This window comes from Sturnus vulgaris, chromosome 7, assembly GCF_052056855.1.
Source record: "Sturnus vulgaris isolate bStuVul1 chromosome 7, bStuVul1.hap1, whole genome shotgun sequence".
Taxonomy (NCBI): domain Eukaryota; kingdom Metazoa; phylum Chordata; class Aves; order Passeriformes; family Sturnidae; genus Sturnus; species Sturnus vulgaris.
Window position 1 is genome coordinate 30,318,869 of NC_142249.1, and position 13,388 is coordinate 30,332,256.

At 46.1% G+C, this 13,388-nt stretch overlaps 1 protein-coding gene across 1 annotated transcript in view; it reads left to right on the top strand.

Moving 5' to 3' along the window:
* Positions 1-13,388, top strand: part of GLI2 (GLI family zinc finger 2) — a 188,547-nt gene that overhangs the window by 159,105 nt on the left and 16,054 nt on the right. The window contains exons 6-10 of the mRNA XM_014871742.2: positions 254-455; positions 2,554-2,767; positions 4,315-4,428; positions 7,793-7,924; positions 11,491-11,640. Coding sequence (XP_014727228.2) covers positions 254-455; positions 2,554-2,767; positions 4,315-4,428; positions 7,793-7,924; positions 11,491-11,640 — 812 coding nt within the window. The remainder of the gene's footprint in view (positions 1-253; positions 456-2,553; positions 2,768-4,314; positions 4,429-7,792; positions 7,925-11,490; positions 11,641-13,388) is intronic.

The following is a 13,388-nucleotide window of genomic DNA, read 5'->3' on the forward strand; positions in this document are numbered from 1 at the left end:
GTGTGATGGACACGATTCTGTATTCTCTGAGGACAGCAGAGCAAGCGGGCGCTCATGGCACTGCCTGATCTCTGTCATTCAGCATGCAGAAGAGAGAAAACCTGCCATCAAAGGGCAGTTGGTCTCTGCACTGCTCCTGGGTCCTGAACATCCTGCAGCAGTCATGAGAGCAGCAGTTCTGAGCACTTCCAGCCCACCTGCAGAAAGGGAGCAGCTCACTGGTCTTGTCTGACAAGGTCTCTCTTCCCTGCAGTGTCCCGGTTTTCGAGCCCACGGGTTACTCCGAGATTAAGCCGGAAGCGAGCCCTGTCTATCTCCCCACTCTCTGATGCCAGCATTGATCTCCAGACAATGATCAGGACCTCCCCAAACTCCCTTGTGGCGTATATCAACAACTCCAGAAGCAGTTCAGCAGCGAGTGGCTCCTATGGCCATTTATCTGCCGGGACGATCAGGTAAAGCTCTGGGATCAGCTCCATTCAGCTGAGGAAGCATCTGCACAAAAGAAGGGATGATTCTCCAGCAAGGGAGAGCTTCCCTTCCTCGCAGCCTCTGCTTTTGTGCATCAGGGCTGTGTGGCATAGTAAATCAAAGCCCCCATCTGGTTTTGCATGTGTAAGGGTATTTTGTGGCATTTGGGGTGGGGTTTTTTTGGCTGGATTGGGGTTATTGGCTACCACGTTTCCAGTAATTACAGTATGATCATGCCTCCCTGCGAGCAGAAACAGATAATAAATTTATCTTTAAAAATGCTCATTGTGAGCAGTTCAACTGGTTAAGAAACACTCTGATTTAAGAGATTGCTCCAAAGTACTCTCCAAATTATTGGCCCACATTCTTAGAAAAACTGTTGCCTGGGTGGATAGAAGAGCCTAAAAGCTTATTTAAACCAAATCTAAACCCTTGAGTAAAGTTTTGTTCAAATCTTAATTAAAAAGCACTTACATTAGGCAGCTGACTGTTGTCAATCCCTACTGTGATTGCTTCACCCAAGTTTCACAATGTTATTATTCTTTTTATTACTTAACTGTTAAAAATGTTAGATCTAATTAACAGTGATGTTGCAAAGCAAAGGGTTACAAAGATTATGCATGCTTAAAACTTGTGGGGGAAAACAGAGATGTTGTTATTAATAAGTGTAGCATTAATTATGTAAGTTACTTTATCCAGCAGCGTAATTTAGAAATTGACTGCAAAATCAAATATAAGGCTGACATTAACTTGCAAAATTGCAACTTCTTATCTGGTAATCATATTTTTCCTAGTCTCTTTACCTGTTGTTGTCAGTAGCTGCACATACCTGTAGCATCTCAACTTATACTCAGACATTAAGAGTAATATTGGTATTTTTAGCAAATTAGTAGAGTCCAGAGACTGACCTAATGGTCACCTTTCAGCCTCTAAGGGAATAATAAACTAATAATAAAGAATTTGGAGCCCTTCTTGGTGTTCTAAAAATATACCCTAAATGTCAGGATTTGTAAAATTTATAACATATATAGCAGTATAGCTGCCAGAAATTCAGCATGAAAAGCCTTTTTTTGTTATTATTTTAACATCTTAGAGGCAGGAATGAAATGCTCTCTCCAAAAGCAAAATTGGTTATTGAGCATGTTTCTAATTATGGCCCTATTCTCTGAGCACTCACACCTTGAGCAGTTTTAGTGGTGTGAGAGAAAATACCATGAGGGTAAAGGTTCAGGGCAGCCAATTCTTGAAGGTAGCAAATAATAAATTTTTAGGCTCTCTATGGTTCGTGCATCACATATCTAGAGTTACCACAGAGCATCTCCTGTGCTTCTCTCTCTCTGCCCAGCAGACTTGCCCCTGTGAGTGAGCCCCTTTTTTCCAAAAGCAGAGCTTTGTTTTTACTGCTCCCCACAGCTGCATCTTGTCTTGGACCTGTTGCCCCAGTTACTGCCCAAGCAGCCAGGGGCGAGTGGTGTTCCTGGTCACTGCTGACCTAGATTGGAGATGAACCAGTGACCTACATAGGAGGGGTGACATGCTTCAGCAGTCCCCTGAGCCAGCACTCCCCTCACCTGAATGCAGAGTAAATTGCATGATTTTGGACTATGCTAAGTGGATACTTATTCATCCCTGCTGTAATCTGTGCCAGGTGAGCCAGGTGATGGTTGTTTTTCATATCCAGGATAGCATAACCCCAAAGCTGCAAGTTTGCAAAAGAGGTCTGCCTTGGAAAACCCAGGAGTCTTAGAGGCTACAAAGCCAGATGTGCCCAAGTCCCATCCTCTTCTGAACTCCCAAGAGCTTTTGTTAATTTTTTTTTTACATAGGAAGCAAAGAAATCACAATCAGTCTAATACTTGGGTCAAAATGATTCACAAGTTTGCTGAAGCACTTATGAGTCAAATCATGACTTTGCAGTGAAGCAGGCAGTCAGGCTTATCCTGGCATTGAAGGCATCTATCTGGGCATTGGAGCCTGGCTCCTGGAGTCTCCAAGAAGCCAAACGTGAATCAGTGACTGGCTAATATGATAAACATTGTTTAAAATAACTCCTCATAATTTCTCTTTCTCCCTTTGCTGCAGTCCGGCATTCAGCTTCCCCCACCCGCTTAACCCTGTGGCATACCAGCAGATCCTGACCCAGCAAAGAGGCCTGAGCTCAGCCTTTGGGCACACTCCTCCCCTGATCCAGCCATCCCCAACTTTCCCCCCACGGCAGCACATGGCAGTCATCTCTGTGAACCCATCACCAGCACAGAGCAGCAGCAACAGCAACTGCGTGTCCGACTCCAGCCAGGTAGGGACAGCCATCCTGCATGGCACATGTGGAAAGGGAGACACCTTCTCTGGGGGGTGTGGGCTTCTCTTCATGATGGCTGTGGGAGTTTTAGCAATTCTCTTTTTTACTCACGCTGTCCCCTTACTTTGCTTTTTCTTTTTCCTGGCAAGTGTTTCTGAATTAGTCACAGACAAATTTTGCGTCCATCTCCCTTCCTTGCACCTACCCATGCAGAAACCAAAGGCCTTGGTCCATCAAAGTATTGAACATGATATGCAAGGCAGGAAATCTCCTTGAGCACATCATGTCCTATTGAAAGTGAGGGAAATCAGTTGCTGTAGTGTTTTGCAAAATAAGCACCTGTGAACCAAGCTTCTTGCTGGGACTTTCACCAATCCCTCCTTCCTTTTTTGTACTCAGGTGAACCATGATGATGGTCTTCATCTTTAACATGTAAGCACATCCTATGTAGGACCTCTTCACAATTTACTTGCTGTTCCTTCTTTTTCAGTAGGTTTTCTCTCAATGTGTCTCTGCTGTTGATTTTTACTGCTAAATTTTGCAAAACCAGGGGCCAGGTTTTGAGAACTGGGAATGAGATCCTGCACCCTAAATACATTCTTACAAATACCTATGAGCACACAAGTACATACATGTGTGCACAAGCCCTGCACATGCACTGGGTTAGTGAATATGCCTAGCACATTCTTAATCATTTTTCTTTTCCACTTACATTCCTTCGAAGTCTAAATTGCAGTTGCTTTTCTCCCCAAAGACTTATTTCACCATATGTCACACCCATTTCAAATTGTTGTTTTAGTTGTATCATACCGAACTTTTAAGACTGGTTTATTGTTTTAGGGTTTCTCATGGCTGCTGCACTGCAAACTCTGTTTGTTATTGCAGGTTATTTGATCGATTGGTTTTGTTTTCTCCTTACAAACTGGCTACCAAAATAATGTGGCTGGAAGGAGTTCTACCTCTATTTAATAATTTGCAGGACCAATCTTGAGCAATTAGCAAGAGTATTTTAAATCTTAATGTTCCAATTGTATGTACATACAATGGGATGCTTTTTCTGTTAAAGTTGTTCTTATTTTTAAGAGTTTAGCAAATTACACACATAGTCTTTCATGGACACAGCATGCCAGAGCCCTCACATATAACCAGAGCCCCCAGCTTCCCCCAGGAATTCATTTTCTCAACAAATCATTTTGTCATGTTGAGAAATAAAACTGGCTTGGGTGGGGGTTGTATAAGGCTTCGATGACTATGCCATGGACTGGATTGCTCTGAAACAGAGCAGCAGTGGTGAGGCTGAGCTCACCGGTGAGCCTGCAGAAGCTGGGGCTGCCCTTGATTCTTCTTCCCTCTCTCCCATCCCTCTGCCTTGCACAAACCCACATGGGCTGGTTTTCATATGAACCCCAGGCCAACCCTGCTGTCCCCTGCCACCCCTGAAGCTCAACCTTGATTGATTTTAAAGTTAATTTTTAATGAGGAAGTGGGCCACTGTCTGTCATTCTAAACCCTGGTGCCATTTCTTGCCTGGTTTTCTTTCCTAGAGCAAGCAGAGCAGTGAGTCGGCCGTGAGCAGCACCGTCAACCCAGTAATTAACAAACGCAGCAAAGTCAAGACTGAAGTTGAGGGCTTGCCCCCAGTATCCCCAAACACACAGGTAAGCTCCCTGCTGCGAGCCATGTTGTGGGGTTGAGGTGGTGAGCTGCTGGGTCTCATATTTTGGAATGATCCTCTTGGTATCTTCTGTTGCAGCTGGGAGCAAGGCAGCAGAATCTGCCAGGCAGGCAGGTGTCTCTTGGAGCACAAAGCCCAGGAAGGGACGGGGTAGGGCTGCAGTGACTGAGTGAAGCTTTCCATGGGTACTTGGGATTCAGCTTGCTGTTGCTGTGCTTGGGTAGGGGAAAAAAAGGAGAGAGCAAATATATCAAATGTAATAATGTAAAAATGATGTCTGAGTTTTCTGTGCTGCAAAGTAAGCAGCATTAGTGTCTCAGAGCAAACATAGATTATGAGGGAAGCTTGCATGTAGGTAGAAAGCTTGCAAAAAAGGGACGACTTCTTGATTCAACAAGGAATTGCTTCTAGAAACATACTTTACACTGGTGACACAACATTTGACACCAGGAAGGGCCCAGAGGCCTTTGCTTTCTTTCTGGAGCTCTGTGATTGCAAACTGTTTAATGGCTGACAGTATCCATCTGACCGTCCTTTATCACAACTGTAAACTATCAGGAGTGCTCTGGGCACTTCATTTTCATGAAATATTAGGCTGTGTTATTGTCAAGCGAATGGAAGAGTTGATGACAAATTTCTCCTTCTGCCCTGGTTCAGGAGCAGGTCTCAGCATGATGCATGGGGACAGCAACGTGTGCAGTCATCAGGGGGCTGGTAAAATTGATGAAGATAGCATATCAGGGAAAGATAAACATGCTGTAGTCAGCACGATTAGGGCAAAGAGGCACCTCTCTGGAGCTTTGAGTTTAGGAGTGCATCTACACACTGCTGCAAAATCACATGCCCTGAAAAACCAATCTGGCTACTGCCTGGGCTAATAGGGCAACGTGTTTATTTCTCGCAGCAAACGAAAAAATATTTGAAAGCCATCCCTTGCATTCTCAAAGCATGTGTTACTGGAGGAGCTGTGGGACAGACAGCTGCTTGCTCAGTGGCTGCTCTGCTCCATGCAAAGCTGTGTGTGCCCAGCTTGGGAGTGCTTGCACAGCACCAGCCTAGCTCACCCGTGCAGCCCTGCTCCAGGGGTTTCATCCACTCAAAACCACTGAAATTAGCACCAAGTGGAGCAGGGGAGTAGTTTAAAGTAGTGCAATGAGATTTGATGGAATAGCAAGGTGAAATTAGGAGTAGGAAAATGCACGCTGATCATCTAATAGTTCCTAATGAGGCGGTATGTGAAGTAATTCCCCAAGGGAAATGTAGGCTCCACATCTTGCAGCGTTTCAGTATTGACTGGGAAATTAGAAGGTACCATGTAAAAGACAAGTCCATTCTTGGCAAGGAGAACAGATTAAAAAACTGAATGTAGCGGGTGTCTCCTTTGGTCTAAGCAAACAGTCTCTGTAGGAGACTGTGCTGAAAAATTGTGTTACAGTCAGTTAGTAATTGACTGATCTATTTTTTGCTGACTATGAAGTTCATCTATCCCAAAACTTGTCTGTTTTGTTTTGGAAATGCTGCATCTGTAACACTTCATGCGAGTTGTGGTTTGGGTGTTCGCAATCCTTGGCCAGACAGTATCTCCCATGATGGTTTGTGCTGTAAAAAATGCAGTCAGACAAGATGTGTGGGACACAGTGATGTACCAGGCATGAGGGACCTGAGTTACTGAACTTCTACAGTGCCACAAGAGAGCTCCAGTACAGATTTAGACTAGCATTGAACTAGCTAGAAATGAAACAAGTCAATCCTTTTCAACAAATTAAATTGTTACAATTCCACTCTTCCAACAGAAAGTATAAAAATTTTGGCAAAATAAGTTTTTTAGTAGAAAATTACAGTTGTCTGGGGACCGCACTTTGCACAGAGACGAACATTAAAAAAAAATGTTTACAGCTCAACCAAATAAGAATAGGAAAAAGAAGCTGCTGTTTGAACTTTCTCAGACTATTGCTCTGGGCTGTGGTATAGTTTGAATCTCCAGAAGTCTTTCTGTAAATTACTACAGTTTCCTGTCCCAAGAGCCACCTTTGCAATACATTTTTTTTTAAATAAGGACTAATTAAAACAAATCTCTTCCTTTCTATATCTAAACATTTGAATAGAAAAGCCACTGCTAGCATGTATATCATGAGCTAGTTAATGAGAACTGTTGAACTTCAGTACAGCACGTCTCACTTTCCAAGTCATATAATGCCATTAAATTGTTAGTCATTGCAGCTCCCCAGTGGGCATTGGGAAGGTGTTGGTGGGGAAGGAGATGGCAGCCAGATAGGTCTGTTTGGCAGGCCAGAGACAGTTAGAGTTTGTGTCTACACACATATGGGTCCAACTGGAGCATCAGATTGTGAGGAATGGCATCTGCTGTGGTCAGCCACCCCAGATGCCCCTGTCTGAAGGTGTCCTGGAGGCAGGGTGCTTTGTGCTAGGCAACAATAGTATCTGGGAGGAAAGGGAATGAAGGGGGTCAAGACCTGCAGGGTTTTGTCTTGCCAGATTCCCAAGCCAATACTGGGTGCTGATAGCCTTGTCTGTAGTGCAGGTATCTGATGCATGCAGAGCTGACAGTTGTCCTTACTTGGATTTGTACTAATTATGTTGTGTGCTACACTATTGTGTGTTGCCCATGCTTTAAACCTAGCAGTCATAACAAAAATCTCCTGTGCTTCATTTAGCACTGAGGAGCTGGCTAGACAGAGAAGTTAAAGAGAGAGCTCACAGTGTACCCAACATTAAAGTAACTAATTTATGAGTCCAGAGTCCCAGGAGCTCTGTTCTGCAACTTAGTCTTCACTGGGTCTTGCTCAAGCTTTCCAAATTCCCCTCTCAGAGAAGAGCTTTGAGAGCTCACCCCTTTGTCCCTGTGGAGCATCCTGCAGATATAAATCTTTGGGTTAAGTATCATATTCTCATCTACTGAGAGATGCAGAAAACAGGAACCCCCTGCCCAGCCCATGTCAGGTAAGTGTGGGCTCTGGACTCTGCTCTGTGATTTCTTTATGCTCATTTATCTCCACTCCACCCAGTTGTTTTGCTCCAGCAAAGAAGAACAGCCAAAGGTCAGAAACTAGCTCTCTCCTTTCTTCAGTTTTTCTTGGGATTGCCCACAGCCCTGCTGAATCCAGGCACTGCTTCTACAGTGGCTTTGGGGTGTTTCATGTCTTGTTGTAAACTCTGATCCACTTCTGCCAAACCCCTGTAGCTCTTTATTTCACAGTAATCGTGGATGTTATGTAGCCACGAGCATGGTTTTGGAATCAGTTGATACTTGCCCTGTAATCTATGAGTGATGGAGGAATTCAGATGAAAGAAGTTCACCTTATACAATGCACCGTTATGTGTTGCAGGAGCATCTGACAGACCTGAAAGAAGATCTTGATAAGGATGAATGTAAACAGGAGCCTGAGGTTATTTATGAGACTAACTGTCACTGGGAAGGGTGCACAAAGGAATATGACACTCAGGAGCAGCTCGTCCATGTGAGTAATGGTTGGGAGGAAGCCCCAGCGATAAATTTGGGTTTCTGTGCACTTGTCCTCATTTTTTATCACTAGCTGCTGTACAGCCAGAGCTCACCCTGGGAGCTACTAAAGGTGCAAATCAGAGATACGGTGTGTAAACACTGCCAAAGCAGGTCGCTGCTCCCCGAGGAGTTCAGCTGAAAGAAGCCTCTCATAGATTATGTGATATTGCTCCCTTCTCAGCTGCTGAGGCTGCACTTTCAGTCTCCCTTGTGCATGGCCCAATGACAGAAGGCTCAGTGAGAAGACCGGATCAGAAAGTGGGGAAGGGGGCTGAGCCCTTCTCTCTTCACTGGCCATATTCACTGAGCCTTCCCACGGAGCTACACCAGCTGTGGGTCAGGGATCATCCGTGCTGTCCTCAGTCCCAGTCCAGGCTGGGAAAGCCTTTTATGCTGCTGTTAATGAGCTGTGGAGCCATATCACTTAGAGGCTGTTAACCTGCTCAGCTCATCCCTCTCACAGAAACAGGGCACTTTCAGAGTTTGGAGATACGCTCCAGTGTCTGAAATATAGAAAGTGGGTTGATTTTCTAAAACTTGGGAAACAGGAATTCCATAATCACAGTGATGTTCCCAAACCAGTGTCAAAACTGCTCTCTGAAGGATCCTCAAACCAAGTCATTAATCAGATTTTCAGTTCTAATTAATTCCAAGAACCTTTTGCATGCTGTGCTTCATCTGGGTATCCACTGTGTGGTTTCCTTTGGCTTCAGGGGTCAACTCATACTCAGGGAAGTGCCTATGAAATCAGACATGATCTGTGTCTAAGCCCCACCTTGCTCCCAGCCCTCACAGTCCTTATTTTGGGTCAATGGTGCGAGTCCCATTTCTTTGAAGCCAGCCCATATCTGCTGGGAATTCACCAGCCCAGCAACCCTGATGCTTGCAGGAGAGTTTTGGATTAAACTCATTTTGCAACAGGAGTGGCTATCTTTTCCTTTTCCTTCAGCCTTTTGCTGCTTGTCTCAACTGGACTCCCAGCTTCCAGGGGCCACCCATGTGCAACTCACATGTAGCCCCCTTCCTGAGAGCTTGTGTATGCTTTCACCATTTTTTATATATATATCTTCATTTTAGATATGTTTAGATGCCCCCAAATAGGCATCAGTCACCATTTGCCCAAGTGCTGCACACAAACATCATCCAGACAGACTGGACTCTAAATTATAATTTTGGGCACATGCTCTTCTTCCATCTAAGGCTAGTGCCTGCCTTCTGCCAGAAGCCACTGGTTCAGTGCATCAAGTCCTAGAGTATAGACAGATTTGGAAACGGTTTTCAAGGCAGATTGAGTGATAAGGTGCTTAATGGGTTGCACATTGCATGCCATGGGGCGTTGCTTCTTTGGGGTTAAACCACACCATGCCTGTCAGATGGGCTGGGCATACATTTGTTCAGCAGTTTTTGTGTGTTTCCCTTTCAGATGTAAGAAAAACTAACTATGCCCAGAGCAAAGTGCAGAGTACCCAGCAGCTCAGCACAATTTATTTTCAGAAAGAAAAAAAAGCCCAAAGAAAAACATTTGATGAAATATCCCAAGATTTTCCTAAATTTGGAAGGTTACAAAAATTGAGTATTCTGTACTGTGATTACTAGCAACACGGAGTTGTGGATTTGGAATGCCCAAAATATACATGCAAATGAAATACAAATGTTGTGGGCCAGCTTCTGAGAAGGTGCCATCTCACCATGCATGGAAAAAACTCTAGTTTGTGTGTGAAGTACCTGATCTGTTCCCCATACACAGTGTGCTTGTGGAAGAAGTGCATGTCAACAGGGAGCAAGCAGGAATGATGACATGTTTTTGCAAGCACCACTGCTGCTCCCAACCTCAAATGTCACACTCAGTTTGAGAGAAGCCCAAGCAAAGCCTTCTGCCAGGTAGGGGCTAAGGAGCCATAGCTGAAGTGGGGTGAGCTGTGTAACTCCTGCTACTCCATGTGATGGGAAGCAGATGTTGCCCAGATAGGGAGTGAATAGTCCTGAATGGGAGCTACAGTTCCCCTTCCATAAATGTTCGTCCTCTGGTTCAAACAAGACTAAAAGGGTAAGCCTGTGCTCTCCCACACTCCCAGCATTGTCATGTGTAGTCTTGGTTGCAAGTTAGACTCCCACACAAACAGAGCCTGGAGATGCATCTCCCCAGTCTGGTCTGGACATGGTTTAGCATGTCCATGGGTCTCTGGGGAGATTCATCAGATTTCCACCATCTGAGGCTAAAATCTCACACCGATGCCACATTGCAAAACCAGAACTGTAGGCTGCAGAACTCTAAACCCATACGAAACCTCTCCCAAACCAGGCTGCCCCAGTTCTCCCAGCACACTGCTTTGGCTCTCAGTGTTTGTGTATGGTGCCCAAGAGACCAGCTGAGCACGACACAACTCCTCTTGTCCCTGGGTAGAGCTGGGAGCCCGGGCATCAGGACCCTGACCCCAGGATTGGACTGCAGCACACAGAACACTGAGACTGGATTCAGCTGGGACTGTGAAGGCTGATGAATCTGTTTTAATGTACTTCTGTGTCCTCGTGCTGCCTCGCTGCCCCAAGGGAGTCTCATCCCTAGCTGCAACATGTGTGCCTGGCCTTGGCCAGGGGACGAAGGCGGGGGCTGGAAAAAATCTCAGCACAAAAAAAGCCAAAACCCAAAACCAAAGTGGTTTATTTTAGGATTTCCTGTCAGCGAATGTCTTCTGAAAACACAGGAGCGAGGACAGGCATTATTTTTGGCAGTGAGACCCCATTCAGAGAGACAAGGCCACCGCGGGAACGGCGCTGCCGACGGGCTGGCCTCTGGCTCTGTTTATTTTCGGCAGGGCTTCATCTGCCCTGCACTGGGAAGAAAACGACCCACTTCTCCCTACCAGGGTGGATGAAGGCACCATTCTGGGTCTGGCTTTTCAATGCTAGCACAGAATTTCATGGGCCAGAGTAATTAGCAGTAATTGAGCTCTCCCTGCTGCATAGCTCTTAGATGCTGTCATTTCCTGCCAACCACCAGCTCTGGAAGGCAGGTGGATGTCATGGGGCTAGCATATGGACTTAAAAGCATAGGATCATTTAAGTTGGAAAAGACCTTTAGGATTATTGTACCCAACCAAGGCTTATCTCCTCCTGTCCACCATCCTCCAGCAGTGCCCTAGGAAAGGGTCTCAGGTGCATCGATGCAGCACAGGAGGATTCAACAGAAACAAAAATTACTCTGTCATCCCCCCATCAAGCAGCTGGGGACGCACTGAGAGGGCTCCCCTCTCCCTGGCACCATGGGTCCCTATTGCTTTTGCAAATCTCTGATTTTTAGCCTGCTTTGTACCCAGTGTGCAGCTGGGAGCTGCACACCTTTCTCTGCAGGACACACCAGACCACAGTGCTGGGTCCTGTGTCCCTGGTGTCATCTGCGCACCTGGCACCCAGGTGCTGACAAGCATTGGGGAGGGAACATCTGGCTTTTGGAGCACTGTGCGTGATTCACTGGCATCAGCTCTTCCAGGAGTGACCTGGTTTTCCTTTCTGTCCTACCAGCACATCAACAACGATCACATCCACGGGGAAAAGAAGGAGTTTGTGTGCCGCTGGCAGGACTGCACACGGGAGCAGAAGCCCTTCAAGGCTCAGTATATGTTGGTGGTGCACATGCGAAGGCACACGGGAGAGAAGCCACACAAGTGCACGGTGAGCTGGCAGGGACACATGGTGCATCTCACTTGGAGAGTGAGACACTGGGCTGGGATCGTCAAAAAATGTGTTTGCAGACATGGGCATGGCTTCAGGTAGGGCTCTACCAGGCCAGACAACTGGCAGCAGCTCAGAGCCAGTCCAGCCCTCTGTGTCTGGGTAAAATCTACTTCAGGTAAGACGTTGGGGACAGGACAAGAGGTCAAGGAGTGTTAGTGGTTGAGGTGTTAGTGAGTAAAACAGCATTCCCTTGGGAAGAATTATTTCAGATCTACTTCAGAGATCCAAAGCAACACAGGACAAGTCACTTAAGGTGAAAATCCAGCCAATTTAGTTGCCTACATCCAAGAAAGAAATCTAGTAATGCCGCACTATGGGGTGCTGCCTAACCCTGGTTTTGTCTTAACCTGGCATCACCCACTACAGCTGCTGGGATTGCAAGATTCCCTCACCCACGGACCCAACCATGCACACGTTCCTCTTTCTAGCCAGAGAATCTAGGACAACACCTCTTGACTCTGCTCTCTTAATCCAGAGGTGAGGTTAAACCATAGGTGCTTAAACCCTAAGAAGAGCTCAGTCCCCAGATCTTCTGCATTCCAGCAGCACTGTGTGTAGGATTAAATGCTGCCTGAGGAAGAGTAAGGGGCACTATTGTGTATCTCAGCCCTGTGGGTGCAGGCTCACTGACCACATGGGAGTGCTGGGCTCTCCTGCTCCTTAGCCTCAAGATGTGAAATCCCGTATGTGCCTTCACACTCAGAGCCTCCCACCACACTGCTTGCTGGTGTGGGGCAGCCAAGAATCCCTGATGCAGGGTGCAAGAGGGAAGGAAGGTTATGGAGTTCAGTGACTGTGATCAGCTGATGGGAGAGGCGTTCACAATCTCCCTCCTCATCTCCTCCAGTTCTTATTCCTCCCAAAGGTCCATCCCTGTCTTTTGATATCTTCTGCTCTCTGCCTTCTCCTCTTGATGTCATTTGATACCTCCTGTGCTGTCAGCATTACATAGTTCTTCTCCCCAGAGTCTTGGGGATCAGTCTTTTCTGCTCAGCAAATGTCTGAGCCCTCCTCCTGTATCTTCCTCCTCTTTTGCTCCATTAGCCAATTCCAGTCCTGCTCTCCCTGGCTCTTCCCCAGCTCCTGCTTACAAATATTAGGATATGTATGATTTGCTTGCTGCATGACTCCTTTATCAATCTTCCAGCCCTGTGTTCATTTAATTTAGAGCATAAGCTCCCCTGGGGCACAGGGCCATGTCCTTTGTTTTAATCTTCTAAAGCACTTTGCCCAGTCTAGTGCTTTACCAATCTTCCTTAAAAGTATCAAGAAATATTGATTGTTGGTGCATACAAAGTGAGCACTGAGGGCAAGTCTAGCCTGCCCTTGTAGGCAGAGAGGCTCAGGAGACAAAAACAGCAGTGGCTGCGTCCTCTTCAGTGCTGTGGTGGAGCAGGAAAAAACACTGCTGCAGAATCCTGCCCTTTTCAAGCCTCAGTTTTGTCACACTGGAGCAATGGCAAGGCTTTGTTTGAATCTCAAGTCATGCTCTGCCTCCTGGAGAACTGCAGGCCCTCCATGTGCAATATGTTGCAGCAACTGTCCCCAGACTGGAGAACCACCATTCTCCAGTTGTCTGGGATAATGGCAGCTTTGCAGACAGTGCCCTTCTGTGGCAGAGCATTCCTTGTCCAAGTCTGGCAGTGATTTTTCAAAGCAACATTTGTTTCAGACAAGAAGTTTGC